General features: G+C 45.9%; 2 protein-coding genes across 4 annotated transcripts; both read left to right on the forward strand.

The window, feature by feature from the left end:
- The first annotated feature begins 4,162 nt into the window (after positions 1 to 4,162).
- Positions 4,163 to 11,549, forward strand: LOC112888693 (cadmium/zinc-transporting ATPase HMA2-like). 3 transcript variants are annotated; one of them, XM_025954980.1, is made up of 9 exons: positions 4,163 to 4,863; positions 5,905 to 6,168; positions 7,139 to 7,236; positions 7,808 to 8,063; positions 8,154 to 8,291; positions 8,423 to 8,750; positions 8,835 to 9,037; positions 9,363 to 9,559; positions 9,658 to 11,549. In XM_025954980.1, exons 1-9 carry the CDS (start codon positions 4,641 to 4,643, stop codon positions 11,245 to 11,247), a joined length of 3,297 nt encoding a protein of 1,098 aa, XP_025810765.1. In that variant the 5' UTR covers positions 4,163 to 4,640; the 3' UTR covers positions 11,248 to 11,549. The 3 variants fall into 3 exon arrangements, with proteins under 3 accessions (XP_025810765.1, XP_025810767.1, XP_025810766.1); XM_025954982.1 differs by lacking the exons at positions 4,163 to 4,863; positions 7,139 to 7,236 and having other exon boundaries at positions 6,039 to 6,168; XM_025954981.1 differs by lacking the exons at positions 4,163 to 4,863; positions 5,905 to 6,168; positions 7,139 to 7,236 and adding an exon at positions 7,294 to 7,359.
- Positions 11,550 to 12,519: 970 nt separating this feature from the next.
- On the forward strand, positions 12,520 to 17,272 carry LOC112890050. The gene is made up of 11 exons (XM_025956879.1): positions 12,520 to 12,885; positions 13,828 to 14,259; positions 14,546 to 14,644; positions 15,167 to 15,267; positions 15,342 to 15,413; positions 15,547 to 15,637; positions 15,852 to 15,932; positions 16,265 to 16,324; positions 16,434 to 16,556; positions 16,643 to 16,681; positions 16,792 to 17,272. Exons 2-11 carry the CDS (start codon positions 13,936 to 13,938, stop codon positions 16,918 to 16,920), a joined length of 1,119 nt encoding a protein of 372 aa, XP_025812664.1. The 5' UTR covers positions 12,520 to 12,885; positions 13,828 to 13,935; the 3' UTR covers positions 16,921 to 17,272.
- Positions 17,273 to 17,356: the final 84 nt, after the last annotated feature.

Raw genomic sequence — 17,356 nt, forward strand, 5'->3', positions numbered from 1 at the left:
GCTTGGATGTCAGGACGTGGGTGGGCACAGACAAGGAGACGGCTGAGTCCCGGGTGTAACATAGCGTTGTAGCGCGGGATTGTTGTATTGGATTTCCGGAAGTTCCAGCGTGTTATGGAACCTTGATTTCTTTTTTTTGCGAGTTAGAGAACCTTAAGCTAATGCTCAAAGTGTGAAAGTTATGCTTTCAGGATTATATATCCGCCAGTTTTGCTCTTGTCAATCGACCGAGGAATCTATACGCATAGCATCAATCTAACATGCAACCAACAAATAGAGTAGCTACGGGTGCATATATGCACGCGGCACGGGGGCAGGTTAAACGCACTGCCAGAGGGGTTAGGTGCACGTGGCCTTTTTGTGTTTTCACGCACGCGTCTATATGTAGTCGTCGTCTTCTCATTTTTCTTTGTTCGTGTGCATGGTCCTTAGCGCACGCCCCAATACCTGACAGACGCCGAAATGGTAAGCACCCGCACCATACAGATAAACGTAGTGGAGAAATCTTCTTACTACTACACACGCCCCACCAGCTGCAGTTTAGGGGGGATCCAGCGCATCACCAACTGTGTCGATTGCATCATCGTCACCAGCTGTTTGAATGCTAAGGGCTGATTTTAGCTCGGATCACGTCAGATGTTTGGATGTAAACCAGAGAAACTGAAGATAAGCTAACTATAAAACTAATTGCATAAATGGAGATCAACTCACGAGACAAATCTATTAAATCTAATTAATTCATTATTAGCGTATATTTACTGTAGCACACCATTGCCAAATCGTGGACCAATTAGGCTTAATGAATTCGTCTCCTATCTCTATTTATGTAACGATATGATAAAATTAGTCCGGAGTATCAATCTTTTCCCGGCCAGTCGCGTCGTCCAAACCTGCCGGGCACGATCGTCGGCCTCTCACCGTACCTTTTATTTCAAAAGGATTATATATATTCTTCCTTCAAAGAGACCCGTCCAAGGAGATGATTGTCCGTAGCTGAACTGCTGCATCTCTTTTTTTTTTTTGCCCTTTTTGATATGAACCTGATTGCATCTTTTGAAAGCCAGCAGATAGACTCGCTGGCCGGCCGGGCCGGGGGGCGGCTTTATTCCTCGGACGGCGTGCGTATCGAGTCGACCCGCGTTGCGCGAGACGTGTCCTAGTCTCAGCGAGCAAAAGAGACTAGTCGACTACGGCGACAGGTTAGCTCGTCTCGATCGATCGATCACCTGCTGGCCTGAATTATTACTTGGTTTACTAAAGCGACTCGTGCACTTTGGTAAGCATTCAGAGTCATCAACCGGTCGTGCCTTAGTTGCCTGAACATCAGTTATTATTGGTCTCCCCATCGTCGCACAGTAGCTTTCTTGTCGTACGACGACTGTAGCATGTCGTCTCGTTCCCGTGTACGTGCAGTGACCCGGTTGGACAATGCATGCTAGGTGCGTATGATGGTACGCTACTTGTTTTCCATTTGATCTCTATTAGCTCGGTACGTCGGTGGCGGCTCGCGAACAGGTCGATGGAGAAGATCTGTGCAAGTCAAGTACCAAGCATGCATGGTGCATGCTGACGTCTGTATTTATAAAACCCACGCGCGCGCGCGCGCGAATTGTGCCTGTATTTAAAAATGTGTACGGAAGGTGGTGGATCAGCAGATTCTAAAATTCAAGAAACAGTACAAGGTATGTATTTTCGCTCTTGCTCAGCGCATAACATTAAAAGAAATAGCCACATTAACTAGACAAACGGAACATATACATATATAACCGGGATATTCAATCTCCTGTACTCCCTTCGTTCCAAAATATAGGTTAGTTTAGTTTTCTTAAATTCGTAGCGTTTACTACGTATCTGGATATAATATCTCATTAATATATATCTAGATGTACAGTAAAATCTATAAACTAAAAAAGTTAAAATGATCTATATTTTAAAATATATTTTGGAACGGAGAGAGCAGTAGACAGCGTCATGATACAACAATGGTGTCAAAAATCGATCAAAATCCTCACGAAAATATGTTCCATCTTCATCTCTGCTCGCGATCGGATCGAAGCCGGGACATGGTCGCTCGATGCGCATCTATCACGACGTACGTGGCCTGCGTTTTGATCGATGCATAGTACTAGTCGTACTACGTCCTGCCTACCTAGCCTAGACACTAGCAGGTAGCAGCTGGCGCTAGTGCTAGTGCTAGTCCGTGTATCCGTGCCCGTGTCCGTCCTTGGATTACATTGGATTGGCGGATTCTTTTGGTCGATCAAGCAATGCAAGCACACATGCTGCAACCATGCATGTCGACGCCCTCTATCCATCATCTCTCCACGGCCGATCGATCGTGGATCACCAGCGACGTTGCGTGCATCGTTCCATCTATCGTACGTGTCACCTCAGGACGGAGTAATAACGTCCGTCCATCCGACCCTTCGATCGATTTGCATGAACTAGGACTGAAAATTGGCTAGCTAGTCTCGCACACAGCACTGTTCTTGACCTTTGCTGTGAAAGACGATGTGTCCATCGTCACCGGCCGGTGCCCGCGGCACATGCACTTGTCTGGTAGTCGTCCACTCCACTGTTTGCTATGACTAGCTAGCTCGGAATCATTGGCTACCAGTAGCTATGTTTTTAAATCGTCGGGTAATATATTTAGCGGCAGGGCTGCCATTACGATCCTCTTTCTAGCAGCTATAGCTGGCTATTTTAAATTTCGCCAGTAGCCTGTGGACGCAAAAAAAAAGAAAAGAAGCTATCTATGTATCTATATATAGTACTACATTGTATTTGACCTCGCTCAAGCGGGTACACGGGTTCATTCATCCACTATTATTAACTGCTCAAGGTACGTATTGCTCGCTTGGCTCCCAGCTCGAGCGGATTTAATTTGTTCGTTCATGTTCTTTTTAGTCCACTTGATGTTGACTAATCGAAACTCAATGGCTTGAATAGGTACGTCGCTTCGTCAGTCTCGAGATGTTCCGCTTGGAGGTGTTTCGAGGAAATAAAAGACGCCAGTTGAACTAATAAGGAAATAAAACACGCCACTTGCCACATCATCGCTACGTCAGCCGGAAACCACCTCTCACTTGTTGTTAGAATGGGTCCGATTTTGCTAACTCAGACTTTCGCAGGAGTTCAGAGGGGTAATATGAACTTTTTCCATTTAGTATGATGCTAATTAAGTTTGCAGGCACGATATATATGTATATGTATCCGATCAAGTTTCAGTTGATTAATTAGACGCCCGCCGGCCGGTCCGGGCCCACGCGCCATGCAAAAGCGAGCGGCACCGGTCATTAATCTAATATTATATTATTATCCCTGCACGTACGTACCCCCCACTGTACGTCGTCACGTACTCGGCTGCACCCGTCTCCAGGTGCGTGCGGGGGAGCGAAGCGAACGGAACGGCCTACCTACCCAGGTCGACCGTACCGAGCGTGCATGCCTCACAGATGTAGCCTGCCCACTGCACACGTGGCGTGTCCGGGCTCTCCTGGAGCTGGCTGCTCGGGCCAGCCATCCATCCACATCGTGCTTCAGTTCATGCATGCGAGCTCAAGTTTGCTACCGCAAACGCGGAATGCAGAATTGCCTTTCTTCTTCTTCTTCTAGTTTACTCTGCGGCAGCGTGCCATGTCGTGGCAGGCTGATGGCTGCTGTCTCGATCCTTGATTACTGCTACTTTACAGACGTGTGTGTGTTCCGATCCGTTGCCTGACGAACAAGGTAACTAGTCTCTACGAGAAATCCAGCGCGTCAACCGACGTGCCCCGACCTGCTACGTTTCTACCCAGCACCCAACGGATTAAGGACGTGACGCTGGGTTAAGCTAACAGAAAGCAATAAAGCAAGCAACGCGGCGCGCGGCGACACCGCGGGCACCACACGGAGCGATCGGCGCGCAATGACAATGGCGCAGCATCGGAGCCAATCCATCCTCGTCGACTTTTGCCGTGGCCTTCCCCTTTCCCGGCGCGTCGAAGCTGATCCTTCGTTGCCAAGCGCGCACGCATCCATCTCCTTCCCTTCCCGGCCGGCCTGAAACATCCCGGCGCAGCGCAGCAGGGTGTGCCATGGCAGTGCCCGGCGCGTCACCGCCCAATGACCCGCCGCCCCACCACACCCCATGGGCTGGGCTCCCTCCATAAATACCCGGCCGCCTCCCCGACGCCCCGAACCGAACGACATCACAACCCACACGCCACCCACAACCTCCTCCTCCTCCGACGATCACTTGCCTCTACTAGCACCAGCTAGCTTTCCCCTCCCTCCATCTAGCAACCGCCGCCCATCTCGCGGCCGCCCTGGTCTCTGTCCAGTCCCGAAACGGTCGCTGGGTCCTCCCGCGCCCACACACCCCCCGGGTCGCGCGGCGGCAAAGCAGGCGGCGGGCTGGTCTGCTACTTTAACGCGCCCACCCACCGCGACCGCGCCGGCCGCCACGCCAAGAGCGCCGCTCCCCCTCGTGCGTGCCCCCTTCTACCTTCTTCTCCCCCCCGCGCCGTCCCGCGTGCTGCAGGTGCGTCGTCCGGGCTGCTGCTTGCCGCGCCTCCAGAGGCATTTTTATCCCGAGGACACGCCGACACCGAGGCGGCCGACGACCGCTGAAGGAAGGAGCGGAGCAGAGCAGAGCAGATATGGGGGACGCGCCACAGCCGCCTCCGCCGCCGCCGGGCTCGGCCGGCGGCAAGGCCCAGAAGACCTACTTCGACGTGCTGGGGATCTGCTGCCCCTCCGAGGTGCCGCTCGTCGAGAAGCTCCTCGACCCGCTGCCGGGCGTACGCAAGGTCACCGTCATCGTCCCCTCCCGCACCGTCATCGTCGTCCACGACGCCGACGCCACGCCCCCGGCGCAGATAGGTACGGAGCCCAACCGATCCTCCTCCCCCTCATCCTGCCACCGGTGCGCAATTCGCCAATTCCTCGCCGCCGGTTGCTCATCTGATATTCAGAAGAAAAATTCCCCCCTATGTCTCGCTTGCTCTTGCTGGGGGATCTTTGCCGTTCGTGCGGGATCACTGAAGAAATAATGCCGCTCGATCATCATGTGCTGATGAATTCCACTGTATGGGGGCGGGGACTCTGACTAGAGTAGACCCACCTCCGACCGAGTCCTGCCCAACTACCCCCGGCGGCGACGAAAACCAGGGCCCGATCTCCGGATAGCAACGCGAGGCTGCTGCGACCCTATCAGACCTTTGATTGAATGCCGCCGCGACCGCGAACCCAGCACGCAATCGTCCGTCCCTTCCGGGACGCTTTCCTTGTTTCTTTCCCTAAGAAAGAACTCCTGGTTCACGCCGCTCAGCAGCCCAAGGATATGTTGGCTCCACAAAGGAATCACGCAAAGTTCGTTTCTTCCTTTCGTATTCTTCTTCTCCTCCTTCCCCAAGGGGAAAAGAGTACCCTTTTTCTGAACGAATTATCTTCAATTTTGATGCATCGATCAATCAAATGTGGGATTTTTTTTTGTTATTTGCGTTGATTCTGGGGACCAGTCAGAAGGGGCCGTGAATCAAACGGCTCATCATATTTGGCGTCAGCGTCACGGTAGTGATTTCCAGTCCTTATCAATTTCGATTACGATATCTGATCATTGATCAATTGAAAACCCTGCATCGGTATACGAGAAGTTCGGTGGTGGACCCGACCCGAGTATGCAGAAATCCAATCTTAGAATTTGACTTGAGTCACGGGGGGTTCAACAGCAGATTAGTACCTAGTGACTCTGCATGGAGACCAGAGTTGACTCTAGACTGCATGCTGCATGTGCCATTCGTGTGAATTTTTCGCTGTGATTTTAACCATTCCTCCAATTTCTTTTATGTGACCTCTTACACAACAACTCATGTTCTATGAACCGCTGTGGACCTTGCTTGATTTCATCTTTGGTGTTTCCAGTCAAGGTGCTGAACCAGGCAAGGCTTGACGCATCTGTTCGAGCTTACGGCAGCGGCACAGAGAAGTTAACGAACAAATGGCCCAGCCCATACGTTCTTATCTGCGGAGCTTGTCTGCTCGTATCACTGTTCGAGCACTTCTGGCGTCCCCTGAGATGGTTTGCACTGGGGGCGGTGGCTGCCGGCTTGCCACCGATCGTTCTGAGAAGCATTGCAGCTGCCCGGAGGCTCACCCTTGATGTCAACATACTCATGCTGATTGCAGGTAAAGAAGTGCCTCTGGTTCACAGGTTTACATGAATGATGCTTCCTTCGATTGAATCGGTCTTTGTTTGAGGATAAAAATAAATATATATCGCTAGATTCAAAAGACTTAGTTAATGCGAATTTAATATTTAAATCTGCAACTGAGAATCATTCCTCAATTGAATCATATAAAAATAAAGTATCTGCTGAACCTAGTAAACTTGCTCAGTTTTATTATTTCATAATCTTCTACTGCTCATACAAACCATGACAGATACCCGCACTTTGGGGTCAATAATGCTGCCACTAACATATCTGTCCATGTGGCAGACGTGTTGTTAAAAAAAAAAGGAGCCATGCAAATTGTTTTTGCCAGGACCAATATGATGGCTCATTAGTGGGAAAGCAGAACCGATCCGGCACCCAAAAATTTTATGTCTCACTTGCCCAATCTTTTCCCTTCACATTAGGTTCTGGAGGGACCTCCACTTTCCTATGCTTTAAAGGGATACTGTTGCTGTGTTGCTAATGCATATGCTAAATGAACAGAACAATGCTTTTTCTTTAGTCCGGTGATGCGACCTTAATAGGAACCGTATTCCTTTCGGAGGAAGAAAAGTATTGTTCGAATCATACTTTCTAGAGATTTTGTTTTTGGTATCAAGATAACTCTATCCCAATATACATATGAAACTTATCAAGGAATCTCACACAACAGCTTGTGGTCTGTATGTATAGTTATCACCACCTTTCCTTGTTGGCACTACCTTCTCACCTAGGATGGCCCATGCTATCTTTCCATCACATAGGCTTTTTCCTTGTTATTGCATCTGTAACACTTATTTTTGGGTTCTGCTATGGCATGATTGCCTGGAATGCATTTATAACACTTGCTTTTGGGTTCTGCCATGGCATGAATGCTTGGAATTCTGGTAGATGGATTGTATGCTAAATTGAAGTTTCAAATGTCTTATTTGCTCTCTTTACAGTTTCTGGGGCAATAGCTCTGAAGGACTTCTCTGAGGCTGGGTTCATTGTTTTCCTATTCACCACAGCTGAATGGCTTGAGACCAGGGCGAGCCACAAGGTCTTTCCATCTCTTTCAGCAGTTTATTTTGCCTAAGCAGTAATAATAGATGCAGGATTACAGAAGCCACAAATGAACCACAAATCAGAGAAGGATCTAATTGTTCTTGACGTATCAGATTTTGTAAGCACATGCTCGAACTGATGTGACGTTGCATGGTTGTTTGATTTGGATGCGCACTATCCCTACTGATGGACCATAAACAGTTTTTGGTCTGCCATTTGAGTCATGGCTTGGACCAGAGTCAGGTCCACCATTTAGCTGACTGTACCACCATTTAGCGTACTGCTGAGTGCATGGTGTTGCTGCCCACCTGAAAACTCTCGGAAGTCTCAAGTGAAGACAAATTTGTTTTATATCTAGTGGACTCAAAACATGCATATACACTCATACATATGTGTAAAGCAGATTAAAAAACCTAATGAACATCAACCAAAAGCAATATGTTGTAAGAAAAGCAAATATTAGTTTCATAAACACTCGTACATTTTGTAAACATGTGTCATGTAGGCACTAATTGTATCTTTTATTTGAGAAAAAAAATTCTGATTAAGTGTTGCTTGACATGTAGGCGACTGCTGGGATGTCATCACTAATGAGCATGACACCACAAAAGGCTGTTCTAGCAGAGACTGGGCAAGTGGTTGCGGCTCAGGATGTCAAGGTCAATACAGTAATAGCTGTCAAAGCTGGGGAAGTCATCCCAATTGATGGTGTTGTTGCCGATGGACGGAGTGAGGTTGATGAGAGTACCCTCACTGGGGAGTCCTTCCCGGTGGCAAAGCAGCCAGAGTCCCAGGTCTGGGCTGGCACGCTCAACATAGATGGTAATAAATCTCACAGAGCTTGAACTGACGTGTCTTAAATGCCTAGAATAAGCTACTGATCTTGTAGTGATTTGTATTGTTATGTGGCAGGCTATATTGCTGTGAGGACAACTGCTATGGCTGACAACTCTGCAGTGGCTAAAATGGCAAGGCTAGTTGAAGAAGCACAAAACAGTCGATCCAATACACAGAGGCTGATTGATACATGCGCCAAGTACTACACACCCGGTAAGCAAGATATGAGTGCTAATTTTGCTACAATTTTTCCTTTTGAGATGCCTACTGCAAATAATTACTAGAAAAATAAGTCAAGTTGGTTCAGATGTTTTTCTTACTGTTATCTTAAACTGCACCTGCAGCTGTTGTTGTCATGGCTGCGGCAGTAGCAGTGATCCCTGTGGTGATCAGAGCACACAACCTCAAACACATGTTTCAATTGGCCCTTGTCCTTCTAGTGAGTGCTTGCCCATGTGCTCTGGTGCTGTCGACGCCAGTTGCCACCTTCTGCGCTCTACTCACGGCTGCAAGGACAGGGCTCCTAATCAAAGGAGGGGATGTCCTTGAATCCTTGGCGAAGATCAAAATTGCTGCTTTTGACAAGACCGGTACAATTACTAGAGGAGAGTTCTCTGTCGAGGAATTCCAGGCAGTTGGTGGACGTGTCCCCATACAACAACTTCTTTACTGGTGAGTGTTGCATTGTTTGTAAATTGCGCATTGCACAAGGTTTCTTTGGGTGTACTGACATACTGAGTTCCGTGGCTGTTGCAGGGTTTCAAGCATTGAAAGCAGATCAAGCCACCCAATGGCATCCGTGCTTGTTGACTATGCTCAATCAAAATCAGTGGAACCCAAATCTGATAATGTTACCGAGTTCCAAATCTATCCTGGAGAGGGGATATATGGTGAAATTGATGGGGAAGGAGTTTATATTGGGAATAAAAGAATTTTGTCAAGGGCCTCGTGTGAAACAGGTTGGTAAACACATGAACTCCATATTTCCACAGGTTCTGTTACTAGTTGTCTAGTTGCCACCAAACTTCCTGTTGAAAGATAAGAGACCTAGCACATGCCATGCATGAATGGAGACATTTCCATACTACATAGAAAGGTTTTTGTTTCAGGAATACTAATTAACAATTGTCACTTTCGAAAGATGACTGTATTTTTCCTTAACCCATTTGGTTGTCTTACTAAAACCTGATTGTATTAGTTATTTTAAAAGGATTTTGTTTTTTTGTTATCTAAAATCACAGTATTTAGCGTTTGAACAATTATGTGCCCCTTTCTTTGCTTTAGTTCCGGACATGAAAGACATGAAGAGGGTTACTATTGGATATGTCGCCTGCAAAAAGGAATTGATTGGAGTATTTAGTCTGTCGGATTCCTGCCGAACTGGATCAGCTGAAGCCATCAAGGAGCTAAGATCACTGGGTATCAAGTCAGTGATGCTTACTGGGGATAGTGCTGTAGCAGCTGCATATGCACAGAACCAGGTACAGACATGCTAGTGATGTGACATTGCACAGTCTCCTCATCCTTAGAGTATCTGATCACTTTTTTTTGGCTTTTTGCTGCTTCTATCTTCTGCCAGCTTGGGAACATCCTAGACGAGGTTCACTCTGAACTTCTCCCAGAGGACAAAGTGAGAATTGTTGATGAACTCAAGGCAAAATATGGTCCTACGCTGATGATTGGCGATGGCATGAATGATGCCCCAGCATTGGCTAAGGCTGATGTTGGAGTCTCAATGGGTGTATCTGGATCAGCTGTTGCAATGGAGACGAGTCACATTACGCTGATGTCGAATGACATCCGCAGGATTCCAAAGGCTGTCCAGCTGGCACGGAGAACACACCGGACGATCATTGTGAACATCATCTTCTCAGTGATTACTAAGCTTGCAATTGTTGGACTTGCTATTGCGGGACATCCACTTATTTGGGCAGCCGTCCTGGCAGATGTGGGCACATGCTTGCTGGTGATCATGTACAGCATGTTGTTATTGAGATCCAAGGGCGGTCGGAATGCAAAGAAATGTTGTGCCTCTTCACAGCATGGATCACACGCAAAGAAGCATTGTGTTTCTGGCCACTGCTCAGATGGTCCGTGCAAGTCGACAGGCAGTTGCAAAGAATCGTCTTCTGGTAAGCATGGTTGTCATGATCATGGTCATAGCCACACCCACTGCAAAGAGCTGGGCAACCAGCAGCCTACAGAAAAGCATGCTTGCCATGATCACGGCCACAGCCACAGCCACTGCAAAGAGCCCAGCAACCAGGTGGTTACAGAAAAGCATGCTTGCCATGACCACGAACATACTCATAAGCACTGCAAAGAGCCAGGCAACCAGGTGCTTATTGAAAACCATGGTTGCCATGATCATGGCCATACCCATGACCACTGCAAGGAGCTGAGCAGCCAGCACTTCATCAACAAGCATGATTGCCATGACAATGACCATAGCCACTGCAAAGAAACCATTACTTCACAGCATTCTGACAGCAACAGCGCATGCCATGAGCATGAGCATAGCCACTGTGAAGAAGACAACCATTCACATCCTGCAGGTGAGCATGCTTGCCATGAGCATGAGCATAGCCACTGTGAAGATCATAACCATTCACAGTCTATAGTTGAGCATGCTTGCCACGACCATGATCATGAGCACGAGCATCACTGCCATGCTGAGCAGAAGCCTGCTGATACACACCACTGCCATGAGCATGAGCATGACCATGGGGAGATTGAGGAATCAGAAAAGGATGGCCATGCCGAGTTACAGCTCCACCACAATCATTGCTGCCATGAACCTCATGGCCTGGAGAAGAAGATTGCAACAGTTCAGGAATTCTCTATCTCAATCAGTTCATTACCTGATGAGAATCACAATCATCAGAACCAGTGCAGCCACCACAGTGAAGAACACAAGGTGGAAGACTGCACGAACCATCTGAAGGCGAAAGACACTGTTCCACCTCCCACCGACCGTTGGAGCAGAAACTGTTGCAGCGTGACTAGCAATAAGGGTTGCGGAAGCAAAGGGAAAGACGTCTGCTCGAGCTGGCAAGCTGTGTGCGCCAGGGAGACCAGCCGGTGCTGCAGGAGCTACGTGAAGTGCCCCAGGACGAGGAGCTGCTGCAGCCACACCATGCTGAAACTGCCCGAGATCGTGGTAGAGTAGGGTGCAATAAAGTGTATGGTCGTATGAACAGCTAAGGTAACTCATCGGCGTAAGATAGTAGGTTGCCGGTGCCGGTGCGGAGTGTTGGATCTAGTTATCTATGTATAGGTTTGCTGAAGAAAAAGATGTAGGATTTTGATCAGGCTGGAGTCTGAAAGGGAGGACTCTGCCTGGTTGTGTTCCCTGCTCCTCTGTTTGCACTTCCTGTAATGGTTGGTTCGAGGAGTTGCAACTGAGACTAGTGTTTGATGAGGTGCTGTGGGAACTATTAGTTTGGTGTGGTACTTCTTCTTGAGATCATAGTTCTGTGGTTCTGTAATGGAGCCCAAGACTTGTATTGATTCTGAATCTCTGAGCTGCCCCAAGGCAGGTAAGAGCGCAGGGTGAGCTGCCCCAAAGTCTGAACCCTGAACTGGCTCCACAACACAACTAGGCTATCTTTTTGCTAGCTAGTGGTCTACTAGTGGAGACCAAAGTTCAGATCGAAGAAACACGAGTGCACCTAGGTCTCGAGTCTTCTTATGTACTCCCTTTTGAAATGGACTTCTCGCAAACTTATTCGATACTGCCAAAACTTGATTGAGGGGGTGTTAGGCTAAATTTTAGTGCTTATTATATCGAATGTCTGGTTACTTATTAGGAGTTATTACTAATTAGGACTATTAAATATAGATTAATTTTAAAACTAATTACGAGGCTATTTCGTGAGACGAATCTATTAAATTTAATTAATCCATCATTAACGCATGTTTACTGTAGCACCACATCGTCAAATCATGAATTAATTAAACTTAATAGATTTATTTCACACATTAACCTTCATATATGCAATTAGTTTTTAATTAGTCTATATTTAATACTCACGAAACATTTGATGTGACATGGGTTAAAGTTTAGCTCGGGATCCGAACACCCCCTTGAAAGAACTGTGAACTGATATCCCACTTCATAAACGCAAAATTATTCGTTTGTGCTCAGGAATTCAAAATGGAAAAATGGCGCAAAAAGAAAATCTACAGCTCTGCACCAATTTCAGAAGACTGTCAGTGCTGATTCCTTTTGATTGGAGGCACTACTATTTCTGGTGGGAATATTCCAAAACCATCATGAAACTACAGAAACTTTCTGCAAAACAACATTTTTTTAGAAAACTCCTCCTTATTTAGTTATTTCTCAAAAACAGCCGAGAATTCTTTTCTGGAAATCCCAAGTATCTGGAGGCACGCCAACACGATACCCACCCAGCACAGAACACAAATCAGGGCAGAAATAGAATAATCATCAGGACAGAGCACACAACATCAGCCTTGCGATTCGCGTCGTCTTGTCCAGTGTTGTCCGGCCAACCTTTCCACCCCACTGCTGCTGCTACCAATATTCTTCCGTGCTTTTCCCCCATCACCGCGTCGTGTAGATCTCCCCCCCAAACCCGTCAATAACCCGGACCAATCGCTCCCGTGCTCTTGCTCCCTGTAGCGCCGCCGGGGCGAGCTGTGCTGTGCTGTGCCGTGCCTCGCCGCGGGCGACCTCGCCGCCCCGCTCGTCTTCCCCGCCCGCCGCTGGACTGGTGTGGCGTGAAGTGGAGTGGAGTGGAGCTCCACCCATCCGGACTGACTCGGATCGATTCTTCTTTCGTTGGTAAGTGACTCAAGCCTGCCTTTCTTGGAGCTGGCCCTGTACTTAGAATCTTAGGGACCTTCTTCTCCTCTTCGATGTGGCTGCGAGCAGTCAAGTTCGAACCTTTTTTTTTCGCGCAACCATCCAGCTAGCTGTTGGCTTGTGTGTGCTGCGTGGTGCCCTAGTAATCGATTCGATAATTTATCGTTAACCTAGCCATGGTGGTGCTGGTTCAGCGCCTCAAGCTAAGTCCGCCCCTGGGCATTTTGGAGTTCGTCTGGTGCTAACTAATTGGTGAGGTTTTGTGGGGGTTTTGGGGAAGGTTTCTTGTGATGTGCTAAGGGAAAAATGATGGGTGGCTGTCAGCTGTCTGGAAATGTAAGTAACTTGAACATAGACAAGGAAGAGAACTTAGAAATTGGTACATGGCCATGCGAATCAACAAGAACAAAGCTCGGATAAATGCTTAGAGAGCTTGTATTTATATCTCTAACAGCTTGGAGTTCTTTTGTGGATTTGAACTGGCAAATTCCAGGTGAAAGCATCAAATGTCCTGGTTTTGGACATTTGGTTTGTAGCCCCAGAATGATTTGTAGATTCTCCTAAAGTTAGCTAGAAAATTGACTTGTAAGTGATGCTCGTTTTTTGCTTTTTGGGTAACAAGTATATAGTTTTGTACATTTGATCTACAGGCACTTCCCATTAATATCTTTTTAGCATTTGCTCTCTTATAATCTATTCTTAGCATATACACATATAGTTTTGGTTTGAACCTAGTGCAATGTTGTGGAGTTTCTGAACTCTTGTGCAATTGTACGTCTTGGAAATGGGTTCATCTTCTAAATGTGTCCTTTTGTTATACGATGGATTTCCGTTCTAGATATGAACCGTTTTGCAACAAAATAGGGGTGTGTGAATGCCTGAAGGCATTAAACTGAAATCTTTTTCCCTTGTGTTTTCCAGGTTTTTGGATGCTGATCAGTTTTATCAGAGGAGTGCTTATGGATGATTGCATGGCTGTAGCTTGCTAATTTAGGTTGCAAGCCCTACTTTCCTGTTTATAGCTACATCATGGCACCACGCAATAGGGCTTCATCTAGAAGGCCTCTCTGGATCATCGTCTTGATTGCTTTTGTCTGTGCGGTAGCCATCGGAGCCTATCTTTATACTCCACGGCATTACACAGCATGTTATCTGGTACCATCAGAAGCCTGCGATTCTCGGCCTCCTCCAGAACCTGCTAGGGTATACACTGATGATGAGATCGCTGCTCGTGCTATCATGAGAGACATCATTCGGGCACGGCCGGTGCAGTCAAAGAATCCAAAAATTGCTTTCATGTTCTTGACACCCAGCTCATTGCCTTTTGAGAAGCTCTGGGAAAAGTTCTTCATGGTATGGTTTTTGCAGTACTTGCAGATTACAGTAAATACACGTCTAGGTACTAGGTAGAAATCTAGTCTTAGCAGAACTAACTAATATCTCAATGGTTGTATTTCATAATGTAGCACTAATATTTTCTCCTATTAGGAAAATAAATTGTTTATTATAATGTGTATTTTATCTTGAAAATGAATTCAATTTGATACACAATCCCATGTAAGAATCAGGATTTGTTCGTAGTCACTTTCTCAGCTGGGTGTGTATGAGTACCAATTCTAGCCACTCGGGTTTCTTTCAGGGACATGAAGACAGATACTCCATATATGTACATGCATCAAGAGATAGGTCGATTCATTCAAGTCCAATATTTGCTGGCAGGGATATTCGAAGTGAAAAGGTAACTAACTAGGATTGGCTTAAAAACGGATGGAGAAGCAATAATAGACTTTGCTTTCAATTTTTCTCATATTGTGTGTGATCTTTTCGTTTTAATTTATGTATCCTCAGTGCTTATGCTGAGAATGATGTAAGAATCAGGCTGTGTGCGTCGCAGAGGCCGGAACTATTCCTTTTTCAAAAAAAAAGGATTGGCTTGAACCTGTACTCATTTCTTTTATCCTAGTTGATTTTTGCAGAAAATATTTGCTAAATTTCTCTATAGTATAGAGTGATTTTGAAAAAAAGAAATATGGTGTTTGCTGATTTTCTCTCCGACTGCCATCTCTATTGATTGTAGAACACCATATTTTAACAGGATGAATATAGTTTGCAAAGTAAGAACCAGGATTTATTAATGTTGTTGAATAATCACCTGTATCTATCATGGCCTGTACTACTTGCCTACAGCAATCGTGTCCGAGATTATTTAAATGTCAAAGTCTTAAATTGTTCTAGAATATAATTTTCAATTTTCTTTCAGGTAATCTGGGGTACCATTTCTATGGTTGATGCTGAAAAGAGGCTCTTGGCTCATGCCGTACAAGATCCTGAAAACCAGCATTTTGTCTTGCTTTCTGAGAGGTTAATCATTTTTGTTTGTCCCCATCTAAATTTGACTGATAGGTCCCCATCCTAACACTTCATTTTAACTGCAGTTGTGTGCCACTTCATAACTTTGATTATATATATAGTTATCTCATGGAGACAAATGTCAGCTTTGTTGACTGGTAAGTGAAATACTGAAGGAGTGAAGGTTACATAAAGCAACATGTTGATTTAAGATATGTTTTTTCCTTGAATATATGATTTTTAATAAGCACAATAGTTTCACTATTGACATTCCAATTTTTTTCCCCACAGTTTTGACGATCCTGGTCCACATGGAGCTGGTAGATATTCTGACCATATGCTACCTGAAATTGTGAAGAGAGATTGGAGAAAAGGTGCACAGGTGATGATTTCATATGACTGGTCTCCCTAGAAAGTGGAATTTTATGGTTACAAACACGTGCTTCATTTTTGTCTTGTCTGTTGACTTAATTTTTTTAGGGTAATTACTATGACTTAAAATAATCCTCTTGCCTTCCACCGTCAACTACTTGTAACAGCTGTTATGGCATCCCATGATTTAACCTCCAAAACCCTAATGTATTCTTCTCTTGCAGTGGTTCACAGTGAAACGGCAGCATGCAGTTCTTATTCTCGCTGACACCCTTTACTATGGGAAGTTCAAGCGCTACTGTAAGGTGGTCCCTTTCTTCCCACCCTGAAAAAGAAATAACTTTCTAGGACACCTTGTCTTAGTAAAAGCATTTTCGAATTAATTTTCGTGTATAGCATGCAGAGTTTCCAACATCCTCAGACAGCTAGTAGCTGATTGCTAGGGAAAAAAGAAGACAAAAACAATTTTCTTTCAGAAGCTGCTTGTTTCAGCCTATATAGTTATGTAATATATCAGATCTTAGCACATAGTACATAGCATTTGTGTGTTAATGATAGTCCAATGGATAAATTAGGTGCATTATCCCTCTTTCTTGATGTGTATGCCGTCGCTGATATTGTGATTGCCACTTTACAGCCAGGCAATGAATGGCACAACTGCTATTCTGATGAGCACTACTTGCCAACTCTCTTTAATGTACGTATTCAGAACCTTCTAAATGAGCTTTTTTCTCTCTGACTAGCCAATACCATTTTATTTAAAGGAAAACTACAGAATAACATTTCATTTGTATTTGTGGCTGCAGATGGCTGATCCGACTGGAATTGCAAATTGGTCAGTGACACATGTAGATTGGTCCGAAGGGAAATGGCATCCTAAAGCCTATAGGGCTGTTGATACAAGCTTCGAGCTGCTCAAGAACATCTCAGTAAGCTCTTTGTTATGCCCGTTGCCTATAGGGGCAAACAATTCATAAGTTTGGGATTTAACTAATAACTTTGCAAACGATTGCAGTCCATTGATGAGAGCGTTCACGTTAGCAGCAATGCAAAGGTAATTTGCCCCTTAGCTTGACCCATTCCCAATCATGGTCAACTTAAACAAATGAGGTATTCCTTTTTTCCTGGAAGATCTAATACGCCATTATCATCATCATCTTGCAGCATGTAGCGCAGAGAAGACCGTGCATGTGGAACGGCATGAAGCGGCCCTGCTACCTGTTCGCACGCAAGTTCTATCCCGAGGCCCTCGACAACCTGATGAACATATTCTCAAATTTCACCATCATCTGAGCAGCATATTGGAGGTGTTAACAGTCATTTTCGTTCTCCCTCCGAGTGCTGCTGTGTCAGCGCCGCCTTGGTACTAGGTGAGCAGTGTAGGGGATGTACTTGTTGACGGAATCCATTAGGTGATGGAAGCGGAAGCACCATGATGCAGATATGACTCTAATCCTGTCGGATCAGATGGTGCCACCTGCTGCTGCTCTCACTCCGGTAGATTACTGATGATGGCTGGACTAGGATATTTGCCAGAAAATTTTGCCGGTGTAAACATTGGTCCAGTGTGATGTATGAATTGCTGTTGATGCTTCTGCAGGGCTGCTGATGAATTGGGCTGTATCACGTATTACTTCTTTTTGCACAAATAAGCTCATCAGCTGTTGTTTGCTGCTGTTAGCATGGGCCGGAAAGACGAGTGTAATCTTGCTCAAGGGCCTCTTCGGCC

The sequence above is a fragment of the Panicum hallii genome, chromosome 4 (genome assembly GCF_002211085.1).
Source record: "Panicum hallii strain FIL2 chromosome 4, PHallii_v3.1, whole genome shotgun sequence".
Lineage (NCBI taxonomy): Eukaryota > Viridiplantae > Streptophyta > Magnoliopsida > Poales > Poaceae > Panicum > Panicum hallii.

Bases quoted from the DNA above. Each gene is read 5' to 3' on its own strand.
- LOC112890050 (XM_025956879.1), top strand. From the start codon at position 13,936: ATGGCACCACGCAATAGGGCTTCATCTAGAAGGCCTCTCTGGATCATC. The intron at 15,414-15,546 runs GTAAGTGAAATA...TTTTCCCCACAG, and splicing joins AATGTCAGCTTTGTTGACTG to TTTTGACGATCCTGGTCCAC. The intron at 16,325-16,433 runs GTACGTATTCAG...TTGTGGCTGCAG, and splicing joins ACTTGCCAACTCTCTTTAAT to ATGGCTGATCCGACTGGAAT.
- LOC112888693 (XM_025954980.1), top strand. From the start codon at position 4,641: ATGGGGGACGCGCCACAGCCGCCTCCGCCGCCGCCGGGCTCGGCCGGC. The intron at 6,169-7,138 runs GTAAAGAAGTGC...CTCTCTTTACAG, and splicing joins CATACTCATGCTGATTGCAG to TTTCTGGGGCAATAGCTCTG. The intron at 7,237-7,807 runs GTCTTTCCATCT...CTTGACATGTAG, and splicing joins AGACCAGGGCGAGCCACAAG to GCGACTGCTGGGATGTCATC.